This window comes from Littorina saxatilis, linkage group LG2 (assembly GCF_037325665.1).
Source record: "Littorina saxatilis isolate snail1 linkage group LG2, US_GU_Lsax_2.0, whole genome shotgun sequence".
Classification (NCBI taxonomy): Eukaryota; Metazoa; Mollusca; class Gastropoda; order Littorinimorpha; family Littorinidae; genus Littorina; species Littorina saxatilis.
The window spans coordinates 97,038,809-97,052,590 of record NC_090246.1 but is presented as its reverse complement, the minus strand read 5'-3'; the positions used below and the strand labels follow the sequence as shown (position 1 = coordinate 97,052,590).

Genomic DNA, 13,782 nt, shown 5'->3' with positions numbered 1-13,782 from the left:
TTGGTGTTTGTGTTAGCACTGAAGCAATTAATGATGTAAAAGTTGAAGGGAGGGGGAGAGAGAGAAACCATGCACTGACTCTCTCTCTCTCTCACTCAGACACACACACCCATACACACAACCCAGCACACACACACAAACACTCACACACACACTCACACACACACACACACACACACTCACACACACACACCAACACTCACACACACACACACTCACACACACACACACACTCACACACACACACACACACACACTCACACACACACACCAACACTCACACACACACACACACTCACACACACACACACACACTCACACACACACACACACTCACAATCACACACACACACACACACACACACGCACAAACACACACACACACACACACACACACACACTCACACACACCAACACACTTGTTATTATCGTTTCATTACTTTTTATTACCTCATACGTACAAACCATGCAAGACTGTTGTCATTCAGTCAGTCACCGATATAAAAACATCTAAAGACAGTCATCATAACATCGTTCTGAAACACATTCATCAGACGAGACTCAAAACCGTCACCACACTCTGTTAACAGATCATAACACACGCTCTGCAACGCCAACACAGAAAGTATAATTATCCTAAAAGGTGAAACTCTTTTCAAAATCACACCCAATATTTTCCAAAAATGTCTCCATCAGTGTTTTTTGCTTTTTCGGGGGTTTGAACATAAAATTATTTTCTTTAGCGGTTTGGACATAAAATGATATTTCTTTTACAGTTTGGACATAAAATGATATTTCTTTTACAGTTTGGACATAAAATGCAAGTTTCTTCGCTCCAAGTTGCTGTGCAAGACTACTGATAATGATAACACTTGTGCAAAGTAGGGTTCATAAACAAAATACCAAGATTCTCATGTGTAACTTTTTCAGTTGACATTATGAGCATGATACAAAATCAAATGGAAATGGCCGAGTCGGAGAATGTGTGAGAGTGGAAGTGGACAAATGCCCAAAAAAATACCACAAAGAAACATGTGCATCCTGAACCGACTAGAGCGATTCCACTGATTTTTAGCAAAGACAACTTAATATCATGCACCATGGGCACATTTGATGGTCAATTAACCCTTAGGCTGGTTGTCGCGACATATGTCGTGCTACTTTACGTGTAATTTTATTGTCACCTGGTTGTCACAACATATGTCGCGCTACTGGCTTAATCTGTTTGGTCGGTTCCGATTACCTCCCATGGATGTGAAAACATATATGACCGTTTTTCTTTATTTTTCTTTCTGTTAAAGGCACAGTAAGCCTCCCGTAAACCATCACAGAGCTCCCCGAGCGTCTAAATACAGTACAAGCATACTTCCATTTGAACGCTCACCGAACGGGAACATCGTGGCTGCTTTCTGTCGAGCGTGAGACATTTTCCAAGAATTTATTTTCGTAGACTTGTTCCGTTAACAACAACGGCGCCTCGTTTTTGCGCTAGACCTAACTTTTAAAATCTAAATAATAAATTGACAGCTTGTTACACAAACATTCTTTAAAGGCAGAGTAAGCCTCCCGTAAACCATCACAGATACGGTCAGGCTTTTACACACAGTACAAACACCCTTTCATTTAAACACTCACCAATTGAGAACATCCTAGGTGCCCTCCGTAAAGAGCGAACAATTTTCAAAGAATTTATTTTTGCGTGGTTTATCTTACCCCTGAGCCATCGTGAACCCGTGTGATCCAGTTTTCCCTTTTCACAATGCAGTCGTCATAGTTAGTCATTTGAATGCGACTCGACGTGAGCTTATCTACAATAGCACGTTTTTTTTATGCACGAAACAACGGCTGTGGTTCACAAGAACTCTAGCGATGGCTTTTGACTGTTGAGAGGAACGGCGATTTGCACTGATAAACCGGCCGTCGTCTGCTACGACCCTTGCGTGACCCTGCTTCCGGGCTTTTCTTTTTTTAAACTTTCACAACTTCGAATTGTTCTGATCTTGTCTTGATGAAAAACGAATTCTTTTATGATTAAAGAATGTTTGTGTAACAAGCTGTCAATTTATTATTTAGATTTTAAAAGTTAGGTCTAGCGCAAAAACGAGGCGCCGTTGTTGTTAACGGAACAAGTCTACGAAAATAAATTCTTGGAAAATGTCTCACGCTCGACAGAAAGCAGCCACGATGTTCCCGTTCGGTGAGCGTTCAAATGGAAGTATGCTTGTACTGTATTTAGACGCTCGGGGAGCTCTGTGATGGTTTACGGGAGGCTTACTGTGCCTTTAATCATAAAAGAATTCGTTTTTCATCAAGACAAGATCAGAACAATTCGAAGTTGTGAAAGTTTAAAAAAAGAAAAGCCCGGAAGCAGGGTCACGCAAGGGTCGTAGCAGACGACGGCCGGTTTATCAGTGCAAATCGCCGTTCCTCGGTCAAAAGCCATCGCTAGAGTTCGTGTGAACCACAGCCGTTGTTTCGTGCATAAAAAAACGTGCTATTGTAGATAAGCTCACGTCGAGTCGCATTCAAATGACAAACTATGACGACTGCATTGTGAAAAGGGAAAACTGGATCACACGGGTTCACGATGGCTCAGGGGTAAGATAAACCACGCAAAATTAAATTCTTTGAAAATTGTTCGCTCTTTACGGAGGGCACCTAGGATGTTCTCAATTGGTGAGTGTTTAAATGAAAGGGTGTTTGTACTGTGTGTAAAAGCCTGACCGTATATGTGATGGTTTACGGGAGGCTTACTCTGCCTTTAATTCACCAGTGGCTATGTAACATGTGTAACAGAATTGCACCAGTGTAAGGGTCAAGTCCATCATTTCCAGGATGCCACTTAAGAGGATCAAACCTACTCTATGAAACATCATTTAGGTTGGAAGTTTCAAATTGGAGACACCATTCAATCAAAAAACTGACAGATCTCAACAAGACATCTTTTTCTTTTGTAACAAAGGAAACAGTGCTTAAAATAACATTTCAGCCACATGACTTTCCTTTTTAACATAAGAAAGAGTACACAGTCACTTCTGTGCGTAATGATTAGACAAACAAGGAATTTGTGCTACCTTTGCATGCACTGGGAGCATGTCTTTGTGTGAACCTCAAAGCAGTTGACAAACGAACAGTTCCATAGACAGCTGACAAACTATAAGCTCTTTACACAGCTGAAAAACTGACAGTCCTGAACACATACGACAAAGTGAGTGATTTAGTGCTGCAAATGGAAAGAGACAGCAAGAATGTGTCTTATAACTTAAATGGCCCCCATGTTAACAGCGTCATAGTGAGACTGGCTGGTGTTTCGTGATTCATGTACCAGTTTAACCTTCTTCTTCTTCTTCTTCGTTCATGGGCTTAGACTCCCACGTTCACTCATGTTTTTAGCACGAGTGGATTTTTACGTGTATGACCGTTTTTACCCCGCCATTCAGGCAGCATACGCCAATTTCGGGGGAGTTTGACCTTCAACATCAGACCCTCATTCAGGAGGAAAATGCACTGTGCTATTCTAATGGATATTCGTATGACCTGTTCTTGCACAGCCACTGCGGTGCATGATCTGATTAAACTACAAAAGCATGATGAAATTATGGTCATGGTGCCACCTTCGTCTTGAAACAGTTAATAGTCATAGTGAGCTTTCAAACACACTCAAAATTACATGTACTCTCAAGCATAACTATCTTGACCAATGCCTTAAATCTGTCCACCCCGCAAATCATTTTTGAACAATATATGTCGGCATACTCTCGCAATTTATATTCACTTTTACTCTAACAACAGTCTGCAAACGTGTCTTTTAATTATACGTACACTCACAGTTCCATATTTACACCTACCATAAAATCTTTCCATTTTCAAAATGCCAACCACATAAAAAAGGCAAGGAAATCACGGAAAGATCAACATGGGTGAAATATAAACAAAACATTTAAAACAAATCATTGTGTAAATCATACGGTTGTTTAAATAGATCATATTCACATTCAAAGACACACAGAAATTATATCACACATGCAACATCAATACAGTGGGGGAAAAAACAGCTCTCATTCACATTATCGCACTACATACATAAATAGACACAAATCTGCCGTTGTTTCATGATCTTTCAAATGAATATATGTACACATGTCGCAGATCTGAAATCCACATCTCCAAACATTAAAAACTAGGCAAACACATGTGCGGCAGTGGGGATAAAGGGCGGTTGGGGGAACGGGAGGATCATGAATGATAGCAACAAACAGAGAAGCCCAGGCAATCAAAGGAACATGAAAAAGTGTCTTTCATCTCAGCGTTTGTGGTAAGGCTGAACATTTTGGCAGCTGAGTGATTTCAGGGCTGTTAATGTGATCACAACACAACCGCCTTCACCCTCAGGCTAATTCAAATTCACTCATTTGACATCAAAAATCAGTCCATGGCATCAGTAAGCAAAGACGAACCCGAGCAGGTACACACGCACGCAGCACTCACACACACACACGCGCCCATATTCACACACACACACACATACACACACACAGACAGACCTACAGTGTAGGAATGCTACACACAGAGTTAAAATCTCATGTCGTGCAAAGGACCACTCATTACTGTTTTCACCCACTGGCAGCTAAATCGTACACTCACACAGGCAAGAAAAAAAGATGGAGAAGCACGTACATTTATATGTATCCTTTCAAAGAAGTATGCGGCAAATGCATAAAAAGTGCGGCACAGGTAAGGATATCGGATGGTTCAGCACCTGGTGGATTTATTTTTGTACTTCAGGATTATGCTTCCGCACACTGAAACTCCCAGAGAAACTCTCCATATAGCCTGTTATTTCACAGTCAACACCTTGTTATTTCATGGAGTCAGCAGCTTCTGGTATTCCACAGACTCAACGGATTTTGTTAATAACCTTCAAGCAAAAGAACACATACAACCATTCAATTTAGCTTTGACCATTCTTCACAAGGCTAGTATCACAGTCGGCTGTTTGTGTTATTTCACATCGTCAACAGCTTATGGCATTTTGAATCTTCTTCACAGGTACTCGATTAATCGGAAATGTTTTGGTTTCAAACAGCCATGGATCTTCCTAAACTAGAGTGATGGTGCTTTGGCTTAAAGGCATATGTACTCGATGACTATACACGCTAATTGCTTTACCAACAGCTGGAGACATGCTAAATTAAGTTCCCTGCAAAATATTGTGGTCTAGGACCCCTTCAATGTTGAGATATGTTAATTTTCATTTTGATCTGGATCGTCCTATTTATAGATTTGGCAACACATGTAACGTTGATGCAAGGGAGCTAACACCGCGGCTTTGTTGACATCCTCACTTTTTCAGAGGCTAGAACAAGCTGTAATGCATGTATTATGGTCCGCGCATGGTGACATATCGTCATTACATGGTCTTATGGTGCGTTTGACATCGATTATGGGCAAACTACACTTTGTAAACACGGGAGCGCGTACATATGCCTTTAAGCCTGTCCTTAACTGGACGAAGTGGACTACGCGAAGCTGGCCGCACAAAGCTTTAGCACTGAGTTTTCGGTAAAAAGACTTCGTGAAGTCGACTTGAGGCTCAACCAAGGACCGCCTGTACTCACAGTACACAAACCAAGCAGCAATAACTTTCTGTGGAACAATACTGCTTTGCCTGCTTACTGACCTGTTTCTCATGCAAGATTCTCTCAGGTAATACATGTACATCCAATCCATGAGCACGTTAGAGGTAACTTGACTGACGCCTGTTTTAATGCAGCTGGGGGATCAAGTTTAACTAGTACACCGCTAGCTTACAAGAGCCATAAACAGAAAGACAAATACAACACTTTACTGGCTGAAGGTGCAGCATGGTGGTGGTTGTGGGGGGGGGGGGTGTATGGGGAAACAAAGTTTCCTGACCATTTTCAGTGGCCACCATACCATCTAATTTCCGGAACCACTGACATGCATTTCCTCCCATCAAATGGATTGTGTGATTTGAGGTTTTTCAACAGTAGAACACGATATAATTGCTATGCCTTACAGACAATGCTTTTAACTGAATAGTGCATTTTTACACTGCAATGTTTCCAAATAAAGTTCGTAGCTCATTTTTGCTTTCAGGTTTTTTTCTTCAGCTTTCCAGTAAAAATGTGTTGTTTCTTTGCAACAACGTTGCTTCTGTAGTTCATGTAAATGAATACAAAGAGAAGGAACACACTCAGACTCATCCATTATAAAACATACACATCACACCCAAAGAAACAAGAAACTGAATATATTAAAAATACTTTTGTCTTCTAAACCTGAATGAAAATAACGTCTACTGTTGTAAGGTATATAGGTTAATTCACCAAGAGAGAAAGAAGCACAGAGAGAAAGAGAGAAAGACATAGACAGAGAGGGGCGCAAAAGAAACAAATACGACTTTCAGAAGAAAAGAAGATCTTCTTCTTCTGCGTTCGTGGGCTGAAACTCCCACGTACACTACGCGTTTTTTGCACGAGTGGAATTTTACGTGTATGACCGTTTTTACCCCGCCATTTAGGCAGCCATACGCCGCTTTTGGGGGAAGAGAAAAGAAGATGACCATGAAAGATTTGTTGAAAAAAACCTGTTCAAGTAATAAGAGAATAACAGGTAAATATAGAAGAAGAATAAGAGTAAAGTTTTTCTAATTCCTATTAACTCGATGTTCTTTAACTATATTTATACATAAATGCATATATTGTAAAGCAATATGCATTGTTAGAGGATTTTTTAGTAGCAGTGTTTAAATGTCGAAGCTGCTTTTCCCATTTTTACCCAAGAGACCGACTGTATATTGTGTTATTGTATTTGTCAGACTTGATTGTACCAAGTCCCTACACATGTTGTAATGCGCTTAGAGCCAAATATTTTTGTTTTTTGTAAGGGATAGGCGCAATATAAATACACTTTATTATTAAAGTCCAAAATTATACAGCACTGAAAATAACAGAATATCCTCCAGGACTTCCAGAAATATTCTGAAAACACACCCCGGCACACCAAGAAAATGTCGACAAATTTCCCCCTTCCCAAAACAAACATGTTTTACACCTTGTCACGGGCAAGACATCTACCCATCAGAAAAGAAAAAACCAAAGGGGGTGTTTAATATAAAGAACCCAAACACATCCGACATCAATGTGAAGTTTCTATTTCTCAAACAAAACAGATACAAACGTTTCTCTCTTTTCGAATAAAACCGACATACAGTGCTCGTAATTTTTTCGAACAGTCATTTGTGTGTGATAGTTATTATGAAGACAGATGGAGGGCGGCAGCATCATCACAAACTCTCGTCGCTCTCGATGGCCTGAAGGTCAGGGTCAATGTCTTCCGGTGACAGACTCTGTGAGGACCCCTCATGCCCCTCCTCTCCCAGTTCAGGGCTGGTCTCAGGCACTGAAACAGACACTTTCTTGTATGGCGTAAATTGTAATGTTAATTGGAAACACATTCCCCCCTCTAGGTAACATTCAGACTGAATAGTTGGGATGCCAAATGCAGTTTCAGCTGATATGATGCCCTTTTCTTTTAAAAGCGTTCTCATAAGAGATCATTCTTCACCGTGACAGTCACACTATCGGTGTGATTACAATTTGACTCATTTTCAAGGAATACAACATTTCCACAGGGCATAAAAAAAACATAAGCTATTTTCGAACAAAAAAAAAATTTCACATTTATCACCGACTGTAGTTCCATACTGTAAACACCACTGTAAGCTGCCGTACATAGTTCTGAGTTAACCCCGTGAAAGTGACGTCGCATACTGTAAGCTGCCGGACATAGTTCTGAGTTAACCCCGTGAAAGTGACGTCGCATACTGTAAGCTGCCGGATATACTTCTGAGATAACCCCGTGAAACTGACGTCGCATACTGTAAGCTGCCGTACATAGTTCTGAGTTAACCCCGTGAAAGTGACGTCGCATACTGTAAGCTGCCGGACATAGTTCTGAGTTAACCCCGTGAAAGTGACGTCGCATACTGTAAGCTGCCGGACATAGTTCTGAGTTAACCCCGTGAAAGTGACGTCGCATACTGTAAGCTGACGGACATAGTTCTGAGTTAACCCCGTGAAAGTGAGGTCGCATACTGTAAGCTGCCGGACATAGTTCTGAGTTAACCCCGTGAAAGTGACGTCGCATACTGTAAGCTGCCGGACATAGTTCTGAGTTAACCCCGTGAAAGTGACGTCGCATACTGAAAGCTGAGCGACCGTTTAAGATTCACTTGGTGGAACCGTGACCGTCAAGCTATCGGTTCACTGATAGCTGCAGGCATGTTGTTGTTTTCTAAAACACTGATGACTTTGATGGTGTTGACTAGGTAAGAGAATAAAACACTGATGACTTTGATGGTGTTGACTTGGTAAGAGAATAAAACACTGATGACTTTGATGGTGTTGACTAGGTAAGAGAATAAAACACTGATGACTTTGATGGTGTTGACTTGGTAAGAGAATAAAACACTGATGACTTTGATGGTGTTGACTAGGTAAGAGAATAAAACACTGATGACTATGATGGTGTTGACTAGGTAAGAGAATAAAACACTGATGACTATGATGGTGTTGACTTGGTAAGAGAATAAAACACTGATGACTATGATGGTGTTGACTAGGTAAGAGAATAAAACACTGATGACTATGATGGTGTTGACTAGGTAAGAGAATAAAACACTGATGACTATGATGGTGTTGACTTGGTAAGAGAATAAAACACTGATGACTTTGATGGTGTTGACTAGGTAAGAGAATAAAACACTGATGACTTTGATGGTGTTGACTAGGTAAGAGAATAAAACACTGATGACTTTGATGGTCTTGACTTGGTAAGAGAATAAAACACAGTTCTTCATTCATGGGCTGAAATTCTGACAATCACTCATGTTTTTGCATGAGTGGGTTTTTACGTGTATGACCATTCAGGCAGCCATATGCCGCTTTTGGGGCAAAAACCCAGTTCAAACCCAAGACTTACTGGTGTCTGTGAGCCTGGCCAGCGTGTCATCCTCCTCGGTGGCGTAGCGTTTGTCGATGGCCTCCTTGATCTGGTTGTTGACGCCCTTGGGGTCCAGGTCCATGGCCCAGGAGAAGTTCATCAGGGCCAGGTGCGTGTTGCCCAGCTTCTTGTGCACCTGCAATCATCACACCTGGTCAGTTCGTTCAGTCTCAGTTCAATTGCTCTTGTGAGTTGCCGACGGGTTTAGTCCAGTGTATTCTACTTTCTGTGGATGTGGGTTAGGTTACACAGTGTTGTTCCCTGACCCAGAGGATAATAGGTCATTTGGACCTGGATAAAGAACAAGTATAGGTCCAAATGTCCTGGCTAAGACCTCGTACGTGCCACAACTAACAGATGGTTGACTGGCCAGGGTCAGAACAATGTGTCAGATCAAAGAAGTATGTGTCAGTGTTCGAAGACCAAGGCCGGGGAACAACACTAGTTACAGTGACAGTCCATTTACAGTAGGCAAATTTGCAATTTGCAAAATCTTCTTCTTCATATTCGTCAGATGAAAACATCCACACGCTTGCTTATGGTGAGAGTGTGACCTTTTGTAATTCCGTGCCACAGCCTTCAGTTCGGAATTTTACATGCATCACATCTGTTGTTTGGGAGCAATCTCTGATACATATTTATCTGCGTTCTATCCAAATCTAATAGTTCCGATAGCTAACAAAAACAAAAAAACGTCTTGGATCCCCTGCACATAGTTCACACAAGTATTAAGACAAGGATGAACAGGAGAGCACTATGTGCTTGGAAAAGGCCTGTAATGCAAAAAATATATTTATCCTACATACGTGAGAGAGACACCCGTGAGATAATAATCGTTCAAATCACACGTGTGTATATCATGTAAATGAGGTCATGTCAAGCAAGTCTGGCAGTGACCTGTTTTTCCACTGCTTATGATGGCAAAGTCACCGAGACAAACGTCATTATAGAAATACAAATTGCGCTCGCTAATTACCCTCGATGAATCTTTAGAACTAACACGTCACGCCAAACTTTCAGAGTGACGTTTCTTTGCTTTGACGTAATAGATTGCATGAGGCTTTAGAAGAGATCGAGGTTCCAAAACAAGTGTCTTCAATTTAGCTGCCTCGAGTGCAGGACATTTTCAGTAAAATACACGTAAGTACAGTATGTAGGATAAACAGAATACTACATGGCTTGCTGTGTCGTACCAGATTTACACTCGTTGCTTTTTCAAATAGTGAACAGCTCGCTTTCGCTCGCAGTTCAATAATTAAAAAAAAACGTGTGTAAATCTGGTACGACACGGCAAGCCATGTAGTATTCTCTATCTAGACAATGCAACCAAGACGAGAAAGCAAATGCTTGCAGTCTGTCTCACCTTGCCCATGAGGAAGTACACCAGGGACTCTGTGGGAATAATCTGTTTCAGCTCTTCCAACTCTTCTAGTGCCTCCTGCAAAACAAAAGCATCACAAGGAAATAGACAATGTGAAAGACATAAATACCAAAAGCATCAAACACACACAATGGACTCTGACGATCAGTTATCAAGAATCATACCTCACAATTATAATTAATTTTGAACTAACAAAAAATATGAATCTCTTGTCAAAATTGTGGCCATTTCTGTGAAAATAGTCACTCATGAACACTTTTCATCTGTTTTACAATGTGCTATCACTGATAATTCCTTGCACTTTTAGAAATTCAGCTTGAAGTCAGTATTGGCGTTAACTGGTAATTACCAGTATTTTACCGGTTGAAACGAGAAATTACCGGAACAAAATTGGCTGCCGGTTTGACCTACCGGTTGTTTTTTAAACTACCGGGGTGTTTTTTTGCTGGTAGAACAATAAAACCAGTACTCTGAGTTGGACTCTAACTGGTTTCAATGACCAGCCTACCGTTTTGTTCTGGACTGTTTACATCATAAAAGTTTGCATACCGGTTTGAAAAAATACTAGCGCCATCACTGGAAGTATGAGTCAGTAAGCACAGTCAAGTTTGTTTACATTTTGGTCGCGTTTCTCCATTCAAAGGCTTCAGCCAACAATGCCAAAAGTTGCAGCAATGGCCACAAATACACACGGAAACAAACAAACACACATGTAATCTGGAAAAGACCTGACCTCAGCTACAAACAACAGAACTGACACAACATTCAATGACTGAACTCACTTTATGTCTATCACAGGCCAGAAGAATAGAAGCTTTGTGGAATTTGCATAGAGAGTTGCGCGGCTCATTGACGATGGCTCGATTCAGCGTGCTCAAGGCCTGCTCTGTCTTCTTCTGGGCATGTTGTGCCTGAATCAATCCAATGAATGCACAAGTCAGTTCACATGCATTCATATGATCAGTCTAATGTCACACGCTTTCCTTCTTTGCCACTACTAAAGCAAACGTGTGCAAGATTGTATGTTACACGCTTTAGGAGCATGGTAAGAACGGATTCAAACTCAACATCGTCCCTCCAAAAGCCAAAAAATTAACACACGACTTTTATTTCTCCTGCTGTTATCGTTTCTTCTCTTTACACATTCTTCAACCCTCAGAATACTGAAAACGGCATCCCAGACGACAGTACTGTTTCCATACGCAATTTAAGCTGCCCTTGGAAAGTGGCTAGCTCAGGAGGCCTGTTAGTCTGAAACTATAAGGACAGAGTTCTGAACATAGATGACAAAGATCCCGAAATGAACAAACATTTCACGGATGCAGACACAGAAATACATCATGAAGAATGCGATGCTTCAAAAGATACAGACTGTGACGATGACTGTGACGTCATTCACATACACCAAGACGTCATTCACAGTTGTTCGGTCACTTCCGTCAAAAAGTAGATCTCTCCACAATGGCTGCTCCTGTGTTTAGGTTTGTCAAGCTTGAGTACACAAAACAATTTGTTCTCTCCTCTGTTGAAGCTGTAAGACATAAATGCTATTCCGACTTGGTCGTGTGACAGAGTTTTCTTCCACACTCGATTAGCTGATGTCTAACTCAGCCTGACGGCTTTGTTAGACAATCAACGTAATCTCGTGTGGAAGAAAACGTCTATCACACGACCAAGTCGGAATAGCAGGTATTATCATTTCTGCACAAAGAAACATCACAATAATTCATACCTTGTATTTGGTGCTATTTTGTTTTCTCTTAAAATGTCAGTACTACTAAACAAAAATATTGATGCAAAGCACAACCACTTTCAAATTCTATGTTTGACCTGTAACGACAGGGTCAAAGCTGTGAAGTTTCTTCTTCTGTTCATCTCACTGGATCTGAACAAGAAATCTGTACAGCATGAAAATCCCTTTATAAATGATTTCACCAAAGTATTAATCTGCAACTGAGCAAAACATGTGGACGAACTTTCACAAACTACAGGAAACACTGAACAAACTTGAGACAAAAATTCATCACCATGAATTCAAGGTTCTGATAGCCTTCATTAAGGCCTTCCGTAATTGAGCCCCAAATTGACTTCACAAAGACTTTGTGAAGTTTTTTTACCAAAAGTTCAGTAGCAAAGCTTAGTGCAGCAAGCTTGCAGTAGACTTTGCAAAGTCGACTTCGCCTAATTAATTTCAGGTTTAACCCCTTCACTGCCACAGTATAACAGCATTTTGGTATTACTGTGTGCCAGGGCAAAATTTCGCTTTCTTCGGTAGGTTCACTAATCTGTTCACTGCTCGATCATTTATTGAGATATCTCTTAGATCTTTGGCATGTGTTTTGCTTATACCCTTGGCTATTATAGGATGACATGATCATTGGACTTTGTTTGTGATTGTTATAGTAAACATTGATATAATGACCATTTTTGTCAAAAATTACAGTTTCCGGACTTACACACACACACATTGCAGCACGTAAAACCACACAAAACACTGCTAAAACTGGTGTCAAACATCAGGTACTCACATTACAGCCCATAAAAGTATTCTTCTGTGTGGTAATCCATAAATCACTTCTTGTAGAGCTTCCAGAACACTGTATCGCTTCAAAACAGGTCTACGAGTTGAGGTCCGACTTTCGGCCGCCATTGTGAATCCTATAGATCGGTTCTAAACTTCTAACAAAGTTTTCACCAAGTGGTACTTATCCGAACGGTCAATGGGAAAGAACTGTGTTTAGAACCCTTTCAAGTGCTTGGACAGTGGTTACCTCCCATTTATTTTTCAGAAATGTCCTGAAATGTTGCTGATGCAAATCCCTCGTACTAGGTACGATTATGGGCGTTCGACAAACCGAAAATGACCACTTACCTGGTATGGGGTGGGCAGTGAAGGGGTTAAAGCTAAGTTGAATAAAACTAGAAATTTTGACCAGCAGCTGGACACACAGCAACAGAGATAATAATAAAAGTGTTTGCACTCACCACACCAACATGACAGATGAGGGCAGAGCTCTGTGGGTTGATGGACAGTGCACGACGAAAGTGAACTTCTGCTAAACTGAACTTCTCCTGTTTGTAGTAGATCATGCCCACACCGTACCTGGTGACAGAGTCTTCTGGTTAGCTTCCTTGTCTTTCTTCCAACAAGCATGCACGCATATAGACGCGTCCACACCCACACACACACATATGCTCGCATGCATGCATGCAGGAAAAAATCACACACACACACACACACACACACACACACACACACACACACACACACAAATCATTCACTTTCTTCCTAAAAACATACAAAGTACAAGCAAACACACAGACAAACAAAGACAACGCAAACTAAAGAGCAACAAGCAAGGAAGAGACTGTAA

The 13,782-nt window shown here is 41.0% G+C and overlaps 1 protein-coding gene across 1 annotated transcript in view; it reads right to left on the bottom strand.

The window, feature by feature from the left end:
- Nucleotides 1-419: 419 nt before the first annotated feature.
- Nucleotides 420-13,782, bottom strand: part of LOC138960263 (cell division cycle protein 27 homolog) — a 48,858-nt gene continuing 35,495 nt past the window's right edge. The window contains exons 17-21 of the mRNA XM_070332081.1: nucleotides 13,394-13,511; nucleotides 11,191-11,319; nucleotides 10,391-10,465; nucleotides 9,007-9,163; nucleotides 420-7,425 (exon numbers count right to left, since the gene is read on the bottom strand). Of these exons, the coding sequence (XP_070188182.1) occupies nucleotides 7,310-7,425; nucleotides 9,007-9,163; nucleotides 10,391-10,465; nucleotides 11,191-11,319; nucleotides 13,394-13,511 (595 nt within the window). The 3' untranslated portion in view covers nucleotides 420-7,309. The remainder of the gene's footprint in view (nucleotides 7,426-9,006; nucleotides 9,164-10,390; nucleotides 10,466-11,190; nucleotides 11,320-13,393; nucleotides 13,512-13,782) is intronic.